Source organism: Festucalex cinctus, chromosome 21 (assembly GCF_051991245.1).
Source record: "Festucalex cinctus isolate MCC-2025b chromosome 21, RoL_Fcin_1.0, whole genome shotgun sequence".
Classification (NCBI taxonomy): domain Eukaryota; kingdom Metazoa; phylum Chordata; class Actinopteri; order Syngnathiformes; family Syngnathidae; genus Festucalex; species Festucalex cinctus.
In genome coordinates, this window is record NC_135431.1 from 2087786 (window position 1) to 2112288 (window position 24503).

The following is a 24503-nucleotide window of genomic DNA, read 5'->3' on the forward strand; positions in this document are numbered from 1 at the left end:
AATTTGAGGGAGAGTCGTGAAAGCGGCATCAGAAGTAAATAGTGTTTGAGCAGCAGAAATGCTGTTCGTCTTACAGTAGTAATATTAAGTGTGCTGTGTGTCTTCCATCATACTGAGTGAACGATGATGATGTAATTTGTGTTTTTCCTCCGCTGTAAAGCACAACCGTAATAATAACAATAACCGTAAAAAAAAAAAGTTTTCCCCACTGGCAGGAAACCACAAAGACATTTTTCAACCTAAAATGTTATCCCCCTGCGCCTTTTATCGTCTCGCTTGCACGCAATTACATCTGCAACGCTGAAGGAGTCGGCCGTGTACTCGATGCGTCTTTATGGCCGGGGTCGCCAGTTAGCGTGGCTCAGTTAATGCTTGATTGCATGGCCACCAAATGGACATTTATTTATGCCGCTTGACGTCTTGCGTGTTTTTCCCTTACGTCTTTTTTTAATCATCTTACAGTGGAGGAGGCGAGTGTGGACGGTGCGGCGTTGTCACCTGTGGAAATCCTCGGCATGGACCTCTGCCTGAAGTATGTTGACACTTTGATTTTTTTGTTTTTTTTGTTTGTGTTTTAGTTACATTTACATATATATATTTTTTTTTGTATTTACATCTGACTTACTGTACATAATAATAAATAGCTTTTATAAGGTCATATATCTTTATTTTTATAACAATTTTAGTATGTACTAGGGATGTAACGATATCCAAACATCACAATACGATATTATCACGATATAAAAATATAATATATATATATAATATTGAGGCACTTACTTGCTAATTGCAGGCACACATTGAGTTCCCACACATATTGACTCGGTTCACAATCATATTACGTTCCCCTTCATCTGACCATTAGCATGGATTTGAAACATAGAAGGGCCAAAACATGCCTTGTGAAAATTAAATTGCACTGAAAAACTAGCCACCAGAGGGTGCTAGAACTGCACAAATGGAAATCAACCCGACTTTTTTTTTTTTTTTTTTTTAACGGATGTGCTGCTTTTAATATCGTGACATAACGACGCCGATATATTGTGGCAGTTTTAATATTGCGATATTTCCCTTGTATGAATAAATGTATAAATAAATAGAGTGCACAGTGCCTTGAAGAAGAATTTGTTCCACATGCCTAAAGGGAGCACTTGAGCAAAAAACTAAATAAATGCCGCAAATGCTAAAATGTGTTTAGCGCTCAGCAGGAGGTGCCATCACAAACACACCAGCCGCTTTGACTTTTAGAACTCTCATTTTATGCGTGGATTTTTCCAGCTCGGGTCACGAGCCGAGCAAAATCTTAAATGTCAGCGTCATTTGCTCTTAATGGTGCTTTAGTAATGAGAGCAACCCCGATATGGGAGGACATAATACATCCCTGACCCACCCGCGATAGGTGAAAATGCACCATATAGAGAATATTGTGTTCAATGTTTTTATTTTTGAAAGTATTTTGACCCCTGCCACTTGCTTTATACACGTTTAAATGTACATATTTTGAGTGCATATCCTCCAGATACGGAGTCTCCCTCAAAGTGCTCCGACAAGAAGATGCGGCGAGCCACCTGACGCTCCTCATGAAGCACGTCAAGCGTCTCCTGTCCCGGCGGAGGGTTCCGATTTCCTCGCCGTTTCGTATCCTTTATCCAACTACTAAAAAACTCAACTACTCCAAATTGCCATTCGGCTTTGAAAGTCGGTTTTATCGTAAGTGACGTTGAGATTCCCAAAGAAGCCAAAGGAAAGAGGCCATCCTATTATGGATCTTTTTTTTTTGATTCACTTGATGTGGTTGCATTTGAGATGAAAACCTTTTATTTATTTATTTCTTCCGACGGGGGCCGTGCATCATTTGGAATTCTGTGGCAAGTTGACAGCGCATTGCAGATTGATGAGGCACTCAGTCACAGTCAAAGCGCTGTTTAGCTGTTTGTTATTTGCCACTCAGCCGCCGGCGTCCTCGCCAAACAAATCACCACTTTTGTCCTCCTTATTATATTATTTTGCCAGTCAAAAATGATCACAACGCACAAAAAAACAGCCCCGAGATCCCCAGATTGACTTTCACGCGCAATCACATGCAACTCAACTTCCTTATTGGTGTTGCAGTCTGCTGCACTCTGGAGAAATACCATCGTAAAGGGTAAGTGGTCGGGTTCCAAATTAGCGTTTTAAGACAGTTTATAAGCGTTTCAGAGAATGGATTCAAAGTAATGTTTGACATTTGGGTCACAGTTTCAGGTATAATTTTTTAAATGAACGATTCAAGACTGGGTTTGACGTTCAAGTCAGGGTTTAAGGTTATGTCTTCAAATTAGGGTTTTAAGACAAGATTGGACTTTCTAAAATAAGAATTTCCGCAGGTTTAGAGATTGAAATTAGGGAGTCGAGACAGGGTTTAAGGTTTCAAACGAGGTGGAAGGTTTCAAATTAGAGTTTACCAGGTATAGGCTTTCAAGACAGGATTTTTGTTTCGAATTAGGGTTTCAAGAAAAAAGGTTATGGTTTCAAATTAGGGGTTCCAGACAATGATAAGACTTTCAAAAATTAGGGTTTCATGCAAGTCTTTCAAGATAGGATTCGGTGATTTCGAACAAAGTATCAAGTTTGGGTTTCAAACCCGGGTTCGGGTTTCAAATTAAAACTCAAGACTGGATACCGTGAATTGTTTAAGTGAGCGAGCTAAGATTGGCATCATCATTTCAATGGAAAGTTAGGGTTTCAAGCAAAGGTAAGGCAAGTAGCATGATCTCATGGTTAAACAGACAAAATTGTGCCTGTTGATTTCTTAATTATTTGCAGTCAACCACATTGATTTATTCGCACTCGCACACTTTATTGGCAATAATTGGTTGCGACAATAGCAAACCAATCACAGTAATAATAATATTATTCCTTGAGTCAGCACGACAGTGACCGGTCGGGAAGAATACCCCGGCCACGATTGGCTGACGTCGACGGTGTTCCTGATGATGCGTGGAGACTGGCAGCGATCGCTGAGGCTGCTGCACAAACTTTCCTGCTTGCTCACTTCTGCCCTCATTTGGCCAGCCAGCGTACACGCGTCGGTGGGTGCAACGTTTTCAGATAACGGCGAAAAGAAATGAGCAAATGTTTTGTGTTGCTTTTTGCCGATCGGCTCAGGCCTGAAATATTTTGTCCACTGCGACTGCAGGTGGACCTTCCGGTTGGAGTGGCCGAGTCGGGGATGTCCCCGCTGTACTGGAGCTCGGCTCACTACGTGGAGATGCTGCTGAAGGACCAACTTCCGCTGGTGCACGCCGCCTTCAGGATGTCCGGTTTCACTCCTTCGCAGGTCACCTCCTTTATGCGTCCGCCCCCTTTCTCCTCACTCCTCCCATTTCTTCCTCCTCACGTGACAATGTACCATCCCAGACTCCAAAGCGAGCGACTTAACATTCAGCTCTTCAAGTCTCCGCCTTCGACTCGACCACGCTTTTCAAACAACTCCCACGCACCTGAGGAGGCGTGAGCAAGAGATGTGTAGCAGTTAGACGTACACGTTTGGAGTTAGGTGAGCTCCACGCCATCCCTCCTCCCCCAATGAAGCTCAAAAGTGGCGTTTGAAGTTCCATTTAGGGTTTGGAAATGAGCGAGTGGACGACGACGCGACTAAACAGCACTCGTCTCCGCGTCCCATAATCCCTCTTCAATATTCAACAACCGCTGCCGCCGGCCATCCATCCAGCCAGCTAAGACGCCTTCCTTCCTTCTTTCCTTCTTTCCAAACGTTTCCAAGTCAGCAAAACCTTAAAATTACACTCCAGCCACGTGTGTGTGATGTTAGTAGTGTACAGATTGTGTTGTGCCCTCAAAATGACTCAACACAGGCAACAAAAGTGAGTCCCACCCCAAGTGAAATTTTATTTCCAATAGGGACGTAAACATATATCCAAACGTCACGATATGGAGGTCACGATACGATAATTATCACGATATTGTGGCGAAAAAAAGGTCACAATATTGTAAAAAAACAAAAACATACTAAAAACAAAAAACACTATTGTTTTTTGTACATTGCAGCAATAAAAAATAATATAAATATATATATATTTATGCACAAGCACACATTGAGTTCCTCCAAATATTGACTCGCTTTTCAAGCATATTACATTCCCCTTCCATCTGACCATTAACGTGTAATTTAAACACAGGAGGGCCAAAACATGCCTTGTGAAAATTAAACCGCACTAAAAAAAAAACACAAAAAACTAGCCACCAGAGGGTGCTAAATCTGCACAAATGGAAATCAACCCGACTTTTTGAACAATGTGCCGCTTTTAATATCATGACATGATGACGACGATATATTGTGGCAGTTTTAATATCGAGATATCACGATATTGCCATTATCGCTACATCCCTACTTTCCAATGATGAATTGTGATTTATTTATTTATATTTTTTTTTTACTGTCAATGAATCCAAAAACAAAATACTCACATTGTTGACGTTTAACACACAGATATGCATCCACTGGCTGACTCAGTGCTTCTGGAACTTTCTGGACTGGCCTGAGATCTGCCACTACGTGTGCCTGTGCGCGCTGATGGGAGCCGACTACCAGGTGTACGCCTGCCTGGCCGTCCTCAAGCATCTGCAGCCGCTTCTGCTGCAGCAAACGCAAGCACGCCACATGCAGGTTTTCCTCAAGGTGAGTTGTAAGGACCAAGAACTGTTGCAGGTTTTTTTTTGGGGGGGGGGGGGGGGGGGGGGGGGTTAGGCAAATGAAATGGTTTTCACCGGCAGATTAGGGGTGTGACGATATATCGATATTACAATAAATCGTGATATTATTTTTTTTTATTTGAACAAAACCATCCCAGTAATTTTTTGGGGTGGCAACAGATGTGCACAAAATAATAAATACAAATAAATAAAACATTTTGTTTGGCAATATGTTTACCGCTGAATGATTTTGTTGCTTTGTAGCCCCTAAATAATAATAATAATAATAATAATAATAATAACAATAACAATAATAATAATCAAAATTGCCAAAAATAAAAACCTGGATCATTTTCCCCCGATACCAATCAACTGAAAATGACATGAACAGGACTCGGTTTCCGATCACGTGATCGGAAACAGGAAATCCCTAAATTGTTCATTTATTTAATATTTGTTTAAAAAATAAAAATAAATACACTAAAGTACTCACTGTGAAGAAGACACCAGTTTGAATATTGTGTTTCAGTGATGGTACAAAAAGAAACTATTTTCTCATTGAATAAACATCAGTTTATATCTTGAGTAGTTTTATCGTAAATTATCGTGGATTTATGACCCGATTACTGTAGCCTTGTATCACATATTGTATCGTATCGTGACGTTCCCACTCCTCCGGCAGATCCAACGTGTTGGGACTCGGTTCTTCTTTTTCTTCTTCTGGCGCTCCAAATGAATCTCATTAAGTGGCTTGGATTTTGCCTCGTCATCGTCGCGGGTCGCCTTTCTGTTTTAACGTGGCCGACGCCCACTTGCTGCGAATAAAAGAGCAGTTAGCCAGGCTTTATCGCAGGACGCTCGCCTAATGAGCGCCAGCATCAGATATGGCCGCCCGAGATAGACCAAGCACGCGCGCGCATAAATGTGTGCGCGTGTTCGACTTTTACACGCTGCTTATCCTGAATTGAACCATTAAGTTTTAGATATTGCGATTTTTGTCTCTGCCGGCCTCGTCATTTATGTCTGTGGGAACAATGTGAAGGGCGGATTTTTTATTTATTTTTTTCTTCCTTCTTCTTCATACACACACACTAGGCCCGTCTCACAAGGAGTAATATCTATATTTCATCCAAATGAAAAATTTAAAAGGCTGCCGACGTGCCGGAGTTGTTCTAAGTCTGCGAGGGGGGAAGTTAACCGCTCAAATGCTTGCAAACCGCTGTGGGACGTACATACGGAGCTGCGGGATGCGCACGCACCGCCGTGGGAAGTACGTGCACTGCTTTGGGAAGCGTGTGCACAGCGGTGGGACGTGCGTGCGCTACTGCGGGAAGTTTGTGTATACACAGCTGTGACTCAGAATCCTCGCAGTGTGTTTTAAAAAACGCGAGTAAGGTTCAAAATTCTAACAATATTTTTCCATTTCATGACATTGGGAACATTCAGCCATGTCAACTTTGTCATTTGTAGGAGGAACCCATCCAGGGCTTCAGGTTCTGCGACTACCTGGACTTCATGGAGCTCCTGGAAAGACGTTACCGCGACGTTGTGCTCGGCGACATGAAAAGCATCCGCGACCCAGACCAGTAAAATGTGACGAGGGCTGTGCTAATGGCGATAGCATATGCCTGCTGCATGCAAGGAGAACCTGACGCCTTCTCGTGTGGAGGTTTGGTGGAGCTACATGAAGTTCTTCTGGTCCCGTTACTCAGGTTGCTATGGTAACGGACCTACTCTGGCATCAGTCGTCGGGTCGGCGTCCCGAGTTCATATGTAGCTGGGTTGATCGAGTCCTGAAGTCTTTCAGCTCCAGTTTGTAAACCAGAACTGGGTCCTTAGACTCAAGTCCCTATAGATTTTGAGCTACTACAGCACCAGTTCTTGCTGCTCTCGCAAGATGAATTCTCGCATTATTTGTGAGTTCACAAACCCCAGAGAATATATCTTGTGCCACTCAGTTGATTTCCGCCAGTGGTTCGGACCAATCACAGAGCGACATTGTGTTTGGGGGGCGGAATATCCAACTGTGACGAAACCAGGAAGTCAGCGCCGACGCCGGAGCTAACAAACGAACCTAACATGGACGAATGGACGCTGCAATTAATTCTGTTGAACAGCGAGAAGAGGCGTTTCGTGCATTTCTAGCTGGTAAGATGTTTGTGCTTCCACAGTATCCTCACTCACACAAACACGCACACATACGAACATGGTGTCCCAGGTGGGGAAGCAAACTCACCACCTGCATCGAAGGCAAGCGATGGTACAAATCCGCCACAAAAAAAAAAAAAAACTAAAAATAAAAAAAAAAAATAAAAAAAGTGACATAGCCCATATTTGGACATCCGCCTGACAGCGACGCTATGTCGCCTTAATCATGTAAAATTCGTTTTCGTTTTGTATATCATTTCCAGGTCCAAAATGCATTCTTCAACCCTTTTTGATGTCGCCATAAATACCAAGAACCCGAAAAGGTAGACTGTTGCGTCCTTGCAACTCGCGTCGCATTAATGCCAGCCCATGTAAAAAAACAAAAAACAAAAAAAAAAACGTGGCAGCCGCTGTTGATGAAAGATGCATGAGGACGCTTGCATCACGCCAGTAAAGCCTCATCAGTAACCACGCCGTCCCCTCGGCCAGATGATGTCTCTCGTGGCCCGGCGCAACCAGCCCCGGAATCCCAAATGAGTCGCGGCACGACTTCAGCCTACTGCGCCAGGTACGTGGAATATGAATAAATGTCTGTTTATAGCTCCAATGTATGCTTTCAAGTCAAAGCAAAAAAATAATAACAAATCAGCAGAAAGATGGTTGTATCTCAAGGCACCACTGTATGCTTTTATTGTAAGAGGTTTTAAAAAAAAAAGTGAGACAACAAAACATTTGTCTTGTTGCTGTATTGACGCGTCCACTGTGACGAGAACGCTGATTGTCAAAATGACAAAATGCTACGGGAGTGTGTTTGAAAAGAAACAAAACAAAAGCACAGAAAGAAAAATCAGCATGCAAATGTCAGACGTGCGTACAAAAAAAAAAAAAATCATTTTGCAAGCACGTCGTCAGGCTGACTGGAAGGTGGCTGCTAATGACTTGACAAGCGAGCGTAAAAAAAGAATAAAATATACTTTTTATTCTTTGTTTTTTTCTTTTTTTCCTCACTACAGCCGCTGTGAATAAGATGCACCCGCAGTACTTTATATTAACACTAATGTATGCAAGCTGGGAGCCTCTCCAAGAAAACAATCTTTTTTTTTTGTTTTTTTTTTTTCCTGTTCATGGAAATGACAAAAAGTCTGGCACACAAGATGTTAGGACAATACCGACGAGGAAAAAAAAAACAAAAGACTGTAATCATCAGTTGATGTGGGGGGAAAAAAAATAAATCAAAATGTCATTTCAAATAATTGCTTTTAATCATTGCTCTTAATGACTACTGTCATAAATAAGACTTTTAAAAAAAAAAGTTAAACAATAGTACAACAAGAATAGTCATAAAATAAGTAAAAAAAAAAAATACATCTTGAGAAAAATAGTCAAGATTTTGCAAGGATAAAGTCGTAAAAAATAATAAAAGAATAAACTTGCGCCTTCTATTTTATTGCCTCAACTTTATGACTTTTGTTCTTGTAATGTTTGATCTTTTTACTCTCATAAAAGTCCAACTGCTTTCTTACGTAATGATTTTGTTTTTCTAACTGGACAACTTTTTATGGTCAACAATTGGATGTTTGTGGTCAACGTGTTTTTTTTGGGGGGCAACCGTTGAATGTCTGTCAACAATTGTATGTTTATTTTCCACAATTGTGTATATACGGTCTACAGTTTGTAAGCGTATGGTCAGCAATTGTTTTGTGAGACAGCAGGAGTATTCGAAAGCCCCCCCGTATCTCGCATTCCAGTCCTCATGTCGTCGTTTGCTGCATATGGCAAATGTGATCTCGTCCCGGGAGTGTGACCCAAATTCTTTGGGGGTGGGCGTCTCTCAGCATCACAGCGAGTGTCAACGCTTCAAACACTTTCCTGAGGTTTCCTCCGCCCGATGACGGTTCGAGCGGGCTGCGGACGGCGAGCGAGGCGACATCCGACCCCCTTTTTCTTTTTTTTTTTTCTTTCCTCCCGTCCTACCCCGACACTTGACAGGCCTGACGGTGCACCAGCTGATGCACTCCGGGGGGACGGATAACCTTTTGTGAGATGAGGCGCTCTTTTATGAGGGGAGACAGTCTTGTGTGTGTCACTGACTTGGATGACAGCGTCACTGGCTGCACTTTCAACTGAGTCACAAGCTCACTCGGTGCACCAAGTTGAGGGTCTTATTTGGCTACAGAAAGCCATTTGAGCGATTTTCTTCCTTATCCTTACACTCATGACAGTTGTAGGGCAATTGCATTTGCATTTTAGGGTTGGAACACCCATGTAACGAGGGGCGTGGAAAGGGCATGGAAAAACAAATAGAGAGGGTAAGGAGAGGAATCTTCAGAGAGTGCAGGAGTGAATTGTATCAGTTCCTCTCCTCGCGATCCCTGAACTGAGTGTCTTCTCTCCTTTTTGTGTCGTGTTTAATAGATGTCAAACAGGTAACCCTGACACTTAGCATTCCAAAGACCATTGACGCCGTTTTAGCGTTAGCATCACAAGTCCACTGTCACGTTTTCTCCCCTCTAGCATATTAGCATTCAGAAGTCCATAGCTGCGTAATTGTTGATAGTTGACTTACAGTGACTGAACACTACATACAATTGTTTACCATTAATTAATATATAATTGTTATAAATTTAGCATAAATCTAGAATTGCATGATTGTTGCCTACAGTTGTTTTTACATATATGTTCATGTAGTAAACAGTTGCATATTTATGGCTTAGCGTTTGTTTATAGCCATTGATCATCAACAATTGTATGTTTATGATCCATAAGAGTCATTAGTTGTATGTTTATGATCAGTAACAATTAATGTGGTTATTTGATGATAGTTGATTAAATGCTTTCAATTTCCGTTTATTATTATTTATACCACCCGCTCACGCGTGATTTTTTAATTTTTTTTTATTTTGACACCAGTGCTGACATGGAGCGCCTTGTTAATCTTGACGTAATGTGCTGTTTCTTTCAATTACTGTCCAAAAGCTCGTTAAGCGGCGGCGGGTGGGCTTGCTCGACCTCAGTAAAGTTTACGCTTTAGCGATGATGGTGCCTAATGGCGGTTTTTTTTTTTTTTTTTTTTTTTTTTTATTAGCAGCAGCGTTGTGCTGGCTGCTGTTGTTAATGGCGACCCTTTTCAAGGCAACCGCGGCCGGGAAATTGTTGCTAATTAGCGTGACGAGACGGCCGCGAGGTGTCGGTGTGAAGTCGGAGAAGTGTTTCTCTTAAAGCCTTTGTTTTTATCCCGCACACGCTTTGTAACGGAAATTTACAAAACGGAACAGACTGCTTGCTTGGATGTGGGGACATAACGTGAAGAAGAAGGTGAGTCATTGCACAAAGTTATTTTTGTACTCTTCTCTCAACAATGATCAATTATTAAATGTTTACAAAGATCAATTGTATGTTTGTAGCCAACAATTGTACATTTATGATCTTTGATTGTATGGTCATCAGTTTACAGTAATGTGTATCCTCATTTGTGCAACTCATTTTTAGGTTTATGTACAACATCGATGTGTTAATGGTCAACAATTGTATATTTAGAGTTATCAACTGTATGTTTGGTCAACAATTCTATATAATTCAGTTAATTTAATTTGAGGTCAACAAGTGGATGCTTTTCTCAATTGTATGTTTATGGTCAGCAATTGTCAATTTATGGTTAACAATTGTACATTTATGGGCATTAATTGTATATTTGTGATCATTTGTCCATATAAGGTCATCGTTTGTCCATTGATGGTAAACATTTTCAAGTTTATGTCTGACAATTGTGTGTTTATGGTCAACAATTGTATACTTATGGTGATCAAATGTAGGTTTATAGTCAACAATTGTATGTTTACGGTCAGCAATCTCCTGCATTCCTATGTCTTCTCAGTACAATTACTTTTGTTCCTCAGGGCATAAATGACAAAAACAAATCGTCCGTGTCAGGTGTGGTTGGCTGTTCATCTTCTTTTCTTTTTTTTTTTTATTTGGATTCTTCTCCACTTAATCTGTTTTGGAAAATCTAATGTTCTTCATCCTCTCTTCCCGCTTGAGCTCCTCTTTTTCTTTTTTTTCTTCCTCCAGCCTCATCTCCATTCGACATGCAGGCGGAACACCTCTGGGCTTCGGGGACTCCTCCATTAGCATTTCCATTTGCCACGGTCAATATTTCCCACCGTGGAGCTTATTGTTCTGGTGCGCGTGGAAATGGGATGACGTCGAAGTTCGCTGATGAAAACCGTGCGGGAAAAGGTCAGCACGACGTTAATAAAGATGCTGGGAAATTTGCATTGACGCTTGGATGTGGATTCGTTTACTGTGGCAGAAGTTAGCCACCTGCTCCCCTGATCTGTTTTTCTGAAATAACATCTTCCACCCTTCCAGGAGTCTTGTACAGTGAAAATTCCGCCTTCTTTTGATACGTTCTTCCCGACCCGAGTTGCATTTGTCCTCGGATTTGTGAGGCCTGACTCCAAATCCCCCCGTAAGCCTGTTAAAAATCCGACTCCACTGTCAACAAACGCTGCGGATCTTCATTTTGATGAGAGAATAGCATCACTTTTACCAACTTCTACAATGGAATTCTCCTTTTCCCTTCAACAATGCCTATAGAAATGAGGAAAACGTTCACTCCAAAGAATCGTGTCTTGGCAAAGAAGAAGCATGTGGCTCAAGGTTATTTTTGTGCTCCTTATTCAAGTTTTCAACAATTGTATTATATTTATGGTCTACATGAATCAGCATGTGGGGCTTATTGCTTAAATTTATTTTTGTAATCAATAAAAAATAAATAAAAAACCTGCAAATGTAAAGTCAACAATTGTATGTTGATGATGTCTTGCAGGTGGCCCACTGTCATTATTGTACTCCCTCTTCCAACTAACAGCACAATTGTATGTTTACGGTCAACAAAACCAGGAAAACTGAAAAATGATGAAGCAGCATGTGGCTCATCGCCCAAGGTTAGTTTATTATATATATACTTCATATATTTGTGAAGTCCAGGAAACTTTGCAGGAATTCCTTTCCTCACAACAGTCACAAATTTCTAATATGTGCCCCCCCCCCCTCCCTTTATTTATTTATTTATTTATTTTATTATTATTTTTATCTCAGAAAAGACGGGGGAAAAAAGATTTTATTCAAGGGCACGGTTAAAGGCAGGTCGCTTCATGGCGTCCAGCAGCTCTCGTCTCAGTCCAGTGAAGGACGGAAATGAATGGTGAGGCGGCAACAGTACACACATATACACACACATTACAGTTTTGTGTGCGTTTTTTTTTTTTTTTTGATCCAAAACCTGCACCAAGGTCAAACACATTCCTTTATGTGTTTGAATTTTTGTATTTAATGTTAACGCAAAAACCTGACAGATTGTTGTTTTTTTTTTAAAAGTATGAACTAACATACTGTATGTTTTCTTCTTAAAAAAAAAAACATTTAAAAAATGTTAGGAGCCAACATTTTATTAAATACAATTTTGACATTTTCTAAGAACTTGGCAAATAATACACATTTATGAAAATAAGCACTGCACATTTTGTCATGCAAAAAATAAATAAATAAATCTTTGGTTAATGTTTTTCGACTAAAGTTGTATGATTTTGGTCAACAATATGTTTGATGGCAACAATTGTATATTTAGGGTTACAAATTGTATGTCTTTAGCTCACAATTGTTATTGGTTAACTTTTGCGTGTTTATGATCAGCAGTTGTATTTTCATGGTCAACAATTTTATGGGTAAAGCCAACAATTGTATATTTATGAAGAACAATTTCGTTTTAAGTATTTTTTTGACACATACCAATTAAAACGTGACATGAAACATTATCTGTATGGCGTTCTGTAAATGTTTCATTATATTTAATCGTGACCAGGTATATGAATTCGTTGTATTTATTTTATTTCTAATGCAGAAAAATAAACTGAAACTTCCGAGCTTGTCACTGCGTTATTATAAAAAATGAATCAACTCTGTTTTTCTCCGTTTTTGATATGATCTCTCATGGCCTGACCTTGTGACCCCTTTTCTGAGATGAATCTGCTCGCCGGAGAGCCGGAGTTCAGGCGTCAGGTCACTGCCATCCGTAACGTCTTTGTGCTCACTTCATTTTATTTTTTTTAATCTCTGCCGACAGATGCTCTCGAGGGCAGGAGGACGTCGCGGGAGGTGCGAGTGCCCGAGGCTGATAAGATATGGAGTGGGTGGCGGCCATATCTGGCGTGTCGCTCGCTCGCTCGTTCTACTTCGGGGAAAAGGTCAGCAGCAAACCGAGCGTGGTTATCTGAGCAGCACCTTCACTTGAAGTTCAGAACAACTTGTAGCTAGGCGACAAGTACCAAAACGTGGTATTTGGCCACGAAAAAATGTTTTGCCTTCAAAACGCTATGCTTTTTTTTTTGTTTATTTATTTGTTTGTTTTATTTGTTCCACAAAAATAGTCATTATAATGGCCGATTTATGTTAAACATGCAATTCATGAACAACTACTTTCCCATGGTGTCCCCCAAGGCTCAATGCTAGGTCCCCTCCTCTTCATCTAAACTCCAAATCTATATTTGCTCACAAAAAGGTTGCACATAAACTTATGTGAAAATATTCTGTTTCACCTTGAACACATGGCTTTCAGCATTAAAAGGCTATATGAAAAGAATATTTTGCCACAAGATTCTGTTTGCTTTAACAGACTAGTATAAATGCAGCATTTTACCATTAAAAACGCATTTTCATCACACAAAGGCACATTTGTATTTTTATTCCATTTCCTTATTTTGTTATTTGGTTGGTTTTCATTCGGATTTTTTGCACGCGCAGGCGGGACGAACGCAACGGGAAGGAAAATGTCAGGACAATGTCGGCGTTAGCTCGCCGTGGAATGTCAGCGCTCTGGAGAACACGCACGCACGCACGCACGTACGTACACGCACGCGCTGCACATGTCCGATAGACGAGCGGGATTTTTTGTTGCCTCTCGGGAATGGTCCCGAGTGAAGCGTCTCTTTGTAAAAGGTCACGTTTGAATGTCACTGATTGACTGCTGCACAAAATGGACACTCCGTTACGTGCGCGAGTCACAAATGCGAGCTTCATTCATTACGTGACCACCGACTCAAATCGTCGTAGCCCATTGAAATTATGTCATAAATGCTATCGTTGATTCACAACTCCCTTGTGAAACCTGTGGCTAACCAAAACGGCAGCACCGAGCAAACCATGTAAGCTGCGATTGTTGACATGTGGATTCGCCATTACGTTGTGCCCAAGGCTGCAATATTTTCCATGCACCTGATTCATATTTTATATTTAATACATGTGTTTTTCTTGTCAAATGGAGGTCCGCCGGGGTGAACATCAAATATTTAAAAAGTACTTTGCTGGATCTTCTGCTGCTGGGACCAGCGTCTTTTTTTACTTTTTTATATTTCATATCTTTTATTTTTTATATTATTATTAGTGCCCGGGCACATTGAATTATTCATAGACGCAATGAAAAAGTCAAAGAGACTTTTACTACTTTTGCTTTGTGGGTGCAAAAAATAGAAGCTTTGATATTGTTTTACGCCAGAAACAACCTTTGATATTAAAAAATTAAGGGCCGATAACATAGGACATAAAACATCTGCATCGGAGAATATGTAAATGTATGCAAATGTGTCAAATCAAGATAAACGTGATTTTTTATTTTTTTATTATTTTATTTTATTTTATTTTTTTTTTGGTCGACAGTATTGATCATTTTGTACATGCTGATTTGCATGGGGGGGAAAAAAAACGAAAATGACTTGGATGTGACAGTGTTGTCAAATTATTTTCAATCGTACTCTTCCTTATTTTTCCACAACCAAAAAATTTTTAATTAACACAAAAAAAAAACATTCAAAAATAGTGGTAAAATAAAGTGGGACTATTTTACACTACTTATTTAATTATTTTTACTATTATGTATTTGTTATTTTGCGTTTTTTGCGTTTCCCCTCCACTGCAGTACTTAAACGTGCCTCTAGAGGCAGCATCATAATCCTCGCTTCTTATGTCATCTTGTTTTTGAGCCACGAGAACCATTTTGGCTTTTCTTCTTGCGGCGTTTTGAGTGCGACCGTGAGCCGCCGATGATGAAGATGATGACGAAGGTTATCAGGCGCCCTTGAAAACAATTGAAACGTAAAAGCCGCCGGCCGTCTTTTTATATTAACGCTGCGGCGACGTCTTGGAATTGAGGAGGGGGCGGCACGATTATTATCATCCACTGCACCGTTATTATTATTATTTGCTTCTTTTTTTTTCTTGATATTTTCTTTTATGTAATGGAGACGCGAGTCATATTTGAAAATTATTTGTCGGAACCGTTCAGAGGCATGACCTCGTTTTCATGCAAACGGACTCTCACTTTACATTTCATTCATCTTGTTAGTAAAAATTATGGGAGGGGGCAAAAAAAGGTCTTTGTTCACAATTTTCATAATTGTGTCAATATTTAGTATCAGTGAATACTGGTATTGGTCTGAAAAAAAGTGATATCAAACATCCCTAAATATTTACAGTAATTTCAAAAGAAAAACCCAAAGTAAAATTTTGATTGCCGTAAAATTGAATGAATAAATTTTGTAATAAAAAAAAAAAAAAGAAATCGTCCTCCCCGCCCTCTGAAGTGCAAAAAGGAAAATTTGCGAAGAAGACTCGTCTTGATCTTTAGTACAAGGAAAAGTTGGCATCCCCCTAGGCCGGATGCGTCGCCCCCGGCGACGGGGAGGGACAAGAGTGGGTGGCGTCTTCTGGCTTTGAGGAAGATGACAGGGAAAAGGAGGAGGAAGAGAGGAAGACGTGGACGGATGTTGTCTCAATCCGAACGGATCTCGCGCTGAACGGGAAGTTGAGTTTGTCGGACGTTTGAGTGGCAAACGTTTTTTGTAACGTTTATTTTGGACACGTGATTGAGAGCAACTTGACAGCTTAAGTGTCCATTTTGAAAGAGCAGAGACCAGCCTCTTCAAAATCGATTTCTTTTTTCTTGATTTCTTCTTCCTTCTTCTTCTTCTTCTTCTTCTTCTTCTTCTTCTTCTTTTTCCTTCTTCTTTTCCTTCTTCTTTTTCCTTCTTCTTTTCCTTCTTCTTTTTGCTTCTTTTTCTTCATCTTCTTTTTTTCTTCTTCTTTCGGATCGGATTAATTGGATTGACATTATTTCCTATGGGAGATGTTGCTTTGGATTTTAGACTTTCAGGTATTTTGAGAACGAAAAAGAGAAATAGTGATTAGAATAGTTCTAATTATCCTGGCTGTTATTCCAGGATGATTTTATGAAGCGTCCCTGCTTGCTTTCCCCCCCCCCCCCCCCCCACTATGCATCCTTGTTCAGGCTGACACCAAACATCTGTTCGACTTGGACACCTGCTGCAAAGAAAAGTAAATTGACAGCGATACAGGGGGGAAAAAAGGGCATGACAAATCAGGAACGGGGCGGGAAAATCATCCATTATGGAGACGCAGGGTGGCCGGAAAGTCAGAATGGAAGTTTCAAGTCATCAGGACTTCTCATTCATCTGCCGATTCCAAATGGCGGGAAACAAAGATGAGACAGGGGGAAAAAAAAGATAAATGATCACCGGATTGGCAATCTGTTAGGATTCAGCGCACGTTCGCGCTCGGCTGCTCGACGAGCTGTGAAAAGAATCGTAAGAATTCTCCAAAGTGAATCTCGTGACGCTTTTTCAACGTGTCGTCTTTTCCACACTTCAACTTGATTTGCTCACGTACAAAAAATGAAGTTCAAATAGAGCCGCCGTTCAAAGGCTCCGTCTTTTTATTCTCGGCGGACGACCCAGTGGCTGCTGCTAATTAGCCGCGATAAGACGAAACAAAAAAAAACAAAAAACGAGTCAATTAGTCGAGCCACGATGGACGACAAAAGCTTGTGCAGCGGTCAGCAAAACGCTTAAGAGCTCAAAAACACGTGAGAAGAAAGCACAAATGGATAAAAGGAAGGTTGAGGCTCGACAAATTTTTTTTTTTGTCCAAATCTTCCCGACTGGATCTGCTGTCGTATTTCCGTCGTCACATGACGATCGCAATCTGGCTTCTGTGGATTTCCTTTCAAATATTCTTCCGTCGCTTACGTTCGCTCGACTTGGGTCATTACCGAGCCCCCATCACGCGAGCTTCTCACCTCATCCACCGCAGGGACTAAGACTGTCGATCTGTCGCGGACTTAATGCTAGCCGCGCGCTGAAGGCCACCTGGCGCATGAAAGCAAGAAGAAAACCTGCTAATTATTCCTTCATTTTTCATAATTATTCATTCAGTCCCCTAATTATTCATTCATTGAGATAATGACTGCATTCATACCTACTTTTTTTTTCTTTTTTTTTTGCTCGCTCCATAGACACAAAGTACTGCGCCTGCCCTCAGAATATTCACAGTGTGATATTGCAATTAGTCACCGGGTGCGTTTTTGAGCCGAGCCCCAATTAAACGCCTCCTTTTGTCCTTTTCGGGACACAAATGTGCGGTTATTAACCGGAATAAGCTCAGGTCGTGCTATAGTTGACACACAGTGTACTGCTGAGCCCATTTGGAACTCTGTTGCTAACCAAAACAGCAGCCTAGTCATTCTATCAGTGTGCTCGACTAGGTTTGGTCCCTAAAAGGTGGTCACGTTAGGCCAATGGTTTATTTGTTGCTTTGTCAATTGGTTAGTTAGTTGGTTAACTGCACTGAGAAACTCCTTCAGTGTAATATATAAGGTGGTGATTTTGGCTTCACATATATGTTCTCTGAGCCTACAGTTAGTTAGTTAGTTAGCTAGTTACTTATCTAGCTAACTAGTACTAGTTAGTTGGCCGATTAAGCAGCTATTGTGACTGTCATCCAATGTTTGAATGCACAACAGTCTAGGTTTGGTCCTAAGTTTAGTTAGTTAGTTAGTTAGTTGCACACCACTGACCTCATCCACTGTTTCAATGGACAACCATGAAAGTTTGGCCTTCAACAGGCAGTTTGTTCTGACCAATTGTTTCTTGGTTGGTTAGTTAGTTGGTTACCTGGAAAAACTCCTTCATTGTTTGAATATACAACATGGTTAATTTGGTCTGTGACAAGAAAGATATTCCAGCTAAGTTTGTAAGTAAGTTTGTTGGCTAGTTGACTAGTCAATTTGGTCTTCAACCAGCAAGTTCTTTAGGGAGGTAGTTAGTTAGCTAGTTATAGCAATGCTTTAACAAGATAACACAAAAGCTACATAACAATTTCCACAAAACCTGGCAACAGTTTGGCTCGTCATCATCATCTTGGCGGCTCGCGGTGGACATCGGCACACGCAGTTGGCACACCACAGGCTCGTGCATTATGCATCACATGTCATGTGTGCGCTCGCCTTGATGTAATATTTGTGAAACCGCACACCGCAAAGCTCATCCGCCATTTGTCCACACAGGAAAACATTTCCGCCTGGGTGGCACTGTAAGGAAAAAAAAAATGTTTGAACACAAGGACTGCATCATCCTCTGATGCCAAGTGACTTTGTTCAAGTGCTAATTACACTCTGGCACTCTGCATGCCGAATTAAGGAATATGTGTTGAATATTTCAACGCTCAGCTAAGAAAACATCTGTTTGGTTTTCTGTCACGCTGCTGAGGAATGTGCCTGGAGAGCCAGTCGCCGGTCCCGAAAGCTTAGAAAGAAAAAAGTTTGATGATTCTTTTTGTCAGCTCCCAGCGAGATGAACGAAACACACACACACTATAATGCAGTAAATATTTAAATAAATCAATAGACGATATCAAAGTATGATTTTCAGATGCTGTACTACCCACTTGAGCGTGCAAGGTGATTAACAGCAACACGGTCTCCTTGGACACAAGCAAAGAAACTAATGAATCCAATTAGGATTTCGCAAATGGTCTCAGTCAGCGAACGGTGACCAGGAAATCTGCCCAGGCTGTGCGCGCGCGCGTGTTCGCACGTAATCACTGGCCGGCTTTTAATTAAAAGGCCACCAAATGACAAATTGTAAAGACTTGACCCTCACCCGTTTCCAAAACGCTGTGTTTGAGGACAGCCATTGAATGTGTTGAATTAGTTCTTTCTGAAAGAAAACACATTGTTAGTTTCAAGATGGTTTTGTATTTTTGACATGCTTGGATAGATGTCTTTAGTTAATTAGTGAGTGAGAGAGTTAGTTAGTGAGTTAGTTGGTTCACTAAAAGTGTTAGATAGGTCGTTAGCTAGCTAAAGTAGTTAGTTAGTTAGTTAGTTAGTTAGTTAGTTAGTTAGCAAGTAACTTGGCTGATTATCGAGCAAGCTAAAATAGGTAATTTGCTAGGTGAAGTAGGTATTCCATTAGCTGCTAGCAAAACTACCTAGTTAATTAGCTAGCTAGATAGCTAGCTAAACGTGTTTGTTTGTTAGTTGGTTGGTTGATTGGTTGGTTGGTTGGTAAATTAGTTAGCTAGTTTGCAACTTGGCTGATTAGCTAGCTAAAATAAGTCATGTGCTAGGTGACTTACGTATTCAATTAGCCGCTAGCAAAACTAGTTAGTTAGTTAGTTGGTTAGATAGATAGCTAAAGGTTTCAGTTAGTTAGTTAGTTAGTTAGACAGACAGCCAGCTGATGATCTAGGCAGTTTGCTAGGTCAAGAAGGTATTCCCTTAGCTGCTAGCAAAACAAGGTAGCTAGTTAGAGTAATTAGTTATAAAGTTTGGGGAAAAAGTTATTAAAGTTGCTAATTGGTTATGTAGCTAAAATGGGTCAGTAGCTATATAAAGTAGGTAGTCTGCTTGTTAGCTAGGTAGTCATTTAGTTATGTAGCTAACTTTTGTTATTTAGTTCGCAAAAAAGTTAATCAACTTAGCTAAATAGCTATCTAGCCAAAAATTGGTCAATTGCTAGCTAAAGTATGTAGTCTGTTAGCTAGGTAGCTAAAGTTGGTAGTCAGACAGACAGCCAGTCAGTTAGTTAGTCAGTCAGTCAGTCCAGCACCCCTGGAATGGATAGACCTTATCAGCTAGGTTCAAGGAATGAATTTCCCAGACAAAAAGCAATGGATGGATTTTTTTTTCCCCTTATGTATTTTCATTATTATGAAAAAAATAAAAAAAATACCAGTGTCAGCTCAAATTGGCCCGACAACAATTTCACATTCATGGATGCAGATTGACACTTGACCCGCCAATCTCATTGCATGCATTTTTATTTGTGCTGCTTTACATGCATGCCAAATCAAACGTTGGGCACGCACGCACACGCAGAGAAGTGTTTCTCCCTGCTTCCTACTTGAGACATAGTAAATAACCAGCGGAGCCGTCAATTTATTCATGGGGGTGGGGGGTGGGTGTGGGGTGGTCACACGTGTGGACACGCATACACTCAGTCACGCACACAACCGGCAGTGTGTGGCAGCAACAAGTGTTGAATTACATTGCAGTGATGGAAACGGTACAGAAATGAAATCCATAGTGCCACTATAGATTTCACTGCCATTTTCTAAGGGTCCTTCAAATGTGAACTTGTCCTTGAAATTTTGTTTAATCGCAACCAAATATAAACCACATATCCCGGACAGGTAGACAATGTAAAAATAATGTAAGGTTCTTGTTGTGTGTGGGTGAAGCATAATGTTAAAGTTTGATGACTCACCATTAAATGCATAAGTCTAATAAGTTGAGTCTGTAAATTCAGCCCCCGCAGTTTGTGTCACTTAGCAACAGGAAATTTGGCAGACTTATCAGTCACGAGCAGACCCACAAAAAAAAAAGTCATACGTGGAAGCACACAGGGTGTCTGCCATTTTTGCTACGAAGCGGCCATTTTAGTGGCGAACAGTCCTTCCCCGTTCTTTCGTTCGCTGCATTATTGATGTCTTAAAATCTGTTCATAAATGTCGAGGAAGAAAAGTGGCCAAGAAGAAGAAGAAGAAAGAGATAAAAAGTTTGACATGTTCTTGGAGGAGTCAAAAAAAAAAAAAAATGATGACGGTAGCGCTGCCGTGAATGGGCGATAAAAGCCCTCATGTGCTCCTGAGCCTGAGACTAATCACAGATTATTAACATTTATATTGAAAGATGAGCTTCCATTAGCAAGCAGCTGCTAAATTACACGCGGCTAGCTTGCGCGCACGCGAGTGTATGTGCCTCTGTGCGTGTTTGTGTACGTGTGTAGTTCATTGGCAGGTGGAGGACTCGACTCATTTTAGCAAGTCAATATCCGCACCCGAGGGTCATAAACATTCAAATATTTATGAGGCTCGGCTTCAAATGTGTGACGGCGAAAAAGACGACGACGTCCTCGTTCTTGGTGTGCGTTCGCAGCTGATGATGTTGTCATGCTCGTAATTGTTCATATAAAAACAATAGTCGGGCCTTGTTGGATTTTAATTTTATGGATTTTATTTTTATTTTTTTAAATTTATTATCCTCATTAAATCCCTCAAGGGAGATTCGTAACTCTGCTGCATATTTTGTGTTCGCACGACAAGGCGATCCAGATCAAACACATTTTTCATTTTTGTGTGCAATGGGAATCGAACCCTTGACCCAGCAGCTTCAAAGCCCGCAACAATCGACTTACAGATTCGTATCGGCATTAGTCGGCATCAAATCGAATCGTGACCTGTGAATCGTGATACGGATCGAATCGCCAGATACTAGGCAATTCACACCTCTAGTTAATTAAGAGTGAACTTTATTTTAAACTAGACTAAGTGCAATTTCCATAGAAATTGCGTGTGAATGCCGAAAGCGGAATGCTAATAGCTGAATGCTAAGATCTGAATGCATGTGGAATGCTTATGAAGTAAATTGAGAGATAAATTATGAAATTATGACCTCCTTGTTACTGGACAATGCACTTGCTAAAAAGTGTGGAGAATAAAAATGACAATAAACATATGTGGGAATGCTGAAGCATTCCCACAATTACCTCAACAAATATTTTTTGGCAGATTAAATTGACCTAGCAACACAGATGTTGAATTCTGATTGGATGTAAATATCGAACCTCCAAATAGTATGCGCCATTTGTACATGTTACTGGAAGCAGTGCAGACAAGAGAAACATTGAAAAATGAATTTTTAACACAATTTCACGGAACAGTAAACCATTCTGCAACTAGGCTCCTCAATTTCATTGTATATCAAATCAATTGTTTCCATTAAAATGAATTTAAAAATCTGTTATACCATTCAAGAAAAAAAAAAAAAAGATTTCGATTTTAGGTTGTAAGTGCTTCGACTTTTCTTGCCTCGCCTCTGTCAATGACATTCACTTATTTGACATCCGTCAGCCAGTTCTTTTTTGCCGCTTTCCCCACAATGCCGCTAAAGACGGGCATTAGCGGGATGTGCCACCACAAAGGCACAGATTAGCGCTCCGGCGTCAAACCACCCCCCTCCGCCCGCCTCCGTCAAATGCGAGCAATTTGCCCGAGCGCGTCGGGAAGTGGCTTTCAAGCCATTTGCAGCCGATCAGCCGACTCATTTTGTGGACCTTAAATGACTGGCACGCTCGCTCTATAACCGACGCTGATAAAGCACCCCCCCCCCACACCCCACCTCCCTCGCCCGTCAATCATCCCGAGCGGTTCATGTGACATCCGTCAGGCCGAATGTGAACATAACATTTGCTTTAAAAGGTTTTTTGTTTTGTTTTGTTTTTTACGTCGGAATAGGGGAGCAGAATTTTAATGACTCAGGTGATAGAGCCGGTTGGCTTCCAACCCAAAGGTTGTGGGTTTAATCACGAGTCCTTAAGTGCCCTTGAGCAACTGAACGGCGATCCTCCTGAACCGCCGGTTGCCGCTAATGTGCGAGACAAATGAAAGCCCGTCAAAACAACTGAAGAGTTTCCGTGTAAGAATAGCAGAAAAGCAAAAAAAAAAAAAAAAAAAAAAAGAGTTTGTCTTGTTTTGTAGACACTCGCTTCTACCAGGCTCTTTTGGAATTCGCTTGCTTGTCTTTGTTGTTAAACACGCGTATAAACAAAAAAAACAAAAGCGCAGATGTCCTTGTCAAGAAGCAAAAGAAGAAACGAGGTCATTTTTCCAAAAGAAGCCAAAATCAAACGTTCGCTCGGTATTTTTTTTTTTTCTTTTTTCAGGCGAGCGAGCTGCTGGCCGACGAACAAAGTCCACTTGGTCCAAGCTCGTTATGGGTGCTGCGGTGAGTTTCGGGGGGGGGGTGACAGATGCTGTGTGGCGGTGAGTGTGCGCCAGGCTTCACAAACCTCCACTCGCTTGATTGCCTCTTAACAAGGACACTGCAATACATTTTTTTTTTTTTTTTTTTTTTTTTTTTTTTTTTTTAGCATACGCTAAAACGTGTTAGCAAGTTGTGGTTTTATTTTACTTTTAGTTTAACAAATGTGTTTGTTAGCTCTGTTGGAATGAGCTGCTTAGTCTGGGTGTGTTAGCATTAGCATAGATGTGTATTATCGTATATAGACAGATATATATATATATATATATATATATATATATATATATATATATATATATATATATATATATATATATATATATATATATATATTTTATTTTATTTTATTTATTTTTTTTAGGGCCGATACCGATAATTAGTAGTCAAGGAGGCTGATACCGATATTTCAAGCCCAATATTCATTTGCAGTAGAAGACAAAATATTTGCGTCAAAAATTTTAAAAAATTCTATAATTTTTCTTTTAAATTTAAACATACAACGAATCGACAACTTGTTTAAAAATTCGCAAGGTAACAAGCTATCTCTCGTGCTCCCCCCTCCCCTCTGCTAATCAGTCACCGGCGCCGTGTTTTTTTTTTAGTATGAGCTCTTTTTTTTTTTTTTACAATGTTGTGAACTTTTTTTGTATCGCAAAAAAACAATGATAATTATCGTATCGTGACCTTCATATCGTGTTAATATAGTATCGTGACAGTTAGATATCGTTACATCTCTACTAATAACATAATTGTTGTCACTGTTGCTGCGCTTCCTGTCATTGTCAAGGTAGTGTCACCATAGCGACACACAGCCCCAGACGGTCAGGCTCCTTTTTGATGATGTCACCGAGGTCCAATCGGGGTCATAATTACCGTTTAATGATCTCAGTGCCGAAGTCGGCGGACAGCGGCGACCGACCACTCAAAGGCGGACGCGGTCGTGTCCTGCGGTGGGGGACTGGGCAGACTTCTGCCACCAATTTGTGCTCCCTTCCAGCCTCGGTGACTCGATTGATTTTCACCGGAGGCTCGCCATAATTGAATATCACATGACTTTATGATGACAATATAATTGCGTCCTGGGGCTCGCTCGCCGTACGCTGCGCTCGTCCCACTGACTCCTACGCGTAATGTCTGTAATTCATCACCCGTGTCAGACTCGCGCGCTTGTGCTGCGACGCCCACGGAACAAACACGAAACCCTCAGGTAACAAGATGATGACATCCGGATAACATCTCAAAAATAAAATAAAATAAAATAACGTCTCATTTACATCGAAGTGACATCCAGAAAACATCAAGATAACAATGGTCACAAAAAATAAATAACTTGCAGTTATTATCGAAGCAAGATCCGGGTTAAAGTTTAGATCTGGAATCAAGATATCCAGATATCATCCAAAAAATAAATATCTTGCAAATATGATCTAAACATAAAAAATACAAATAAAATAAAAAAAAATCCAGATGCGTTTATGTGAGCAGGTACTGT

The 24503-nt window shown here is 40.6% G+C and overlaps 2 protein-coding genes across 8 annotated transcripts in view; both read left to right on the forward strand.

The window, feature by feature from the left end:
• The window catches only part of tbc1d32 (TBC1 domain family, member 32), a 31658-nt gene extending 25349 nt beyond the window's left edge, over window positions 1-6309 (forward strand). Inside the window, exons 30-35 of one of the 3 annotated variants that reach the window (XM_077510038.1) lie at window positions 463-532; window positions 1520-1638; window positions 2917-3071; window positions 3179-3319; window positions 4490-4678; window positions 6163-6309. In XM_077510038.1, coding sequence (XP_077366164.1) covers window positions 463-532; window positions 1520-1638; window positions 2917-3071; window positions 3179-3319; window positions 4490-4678; window positions 6163-6282 — 794 coding nt within the window. In that variant the 3' untranslated portion in view covers window positions 6283-6309. Of the gene's footprint in view, window positions 1-462; window positions 533-1519; window positions 1639-2916; window positions 3072-3178; window positions 4679-6162 lie in introns of those variants that run through there. The other 2 variants (XM_077510040.1, XM_077510039.1) reach the window with 2 other exon arrangements.
• A 955-nt stretch (window positions 6310-7264) lies between these two features.
• The window catches only part of man1a1 (mannosidase, alpha, class 1A, member 1), a 105553-nt gene continuing 88314 nt past the window's right edge, over window positions 7265-24503 (forward strand). For 2 of the 5 annotated variants that reach the window (XM_077510054.1, XM_077510053.1), the window contains exon 1: window positions 13648-13740. Coding sequence is in view for 2 of the 5 variants with exons in the window: in XM_077510051.1 (XP_077366177.1) it covers window positions 13023-13085; window positions 13642-13740 (162 nt within the window). In the remaining 3 variants the exon portion in view is untranslated. Of the gene's footprint in view, window positions 7409-9925; window positions 11500-11668; window positions 11787-11940; window positions 12047-12964; window positions 13086-13641; window positions 13741-22913; window positions 22976-24503 lie in introns of those variants that run through there. The other 3 variants (XM_077510050.1, XM_077510051.1, XM_077510055.1) reach the window with 3 other exon arrangements.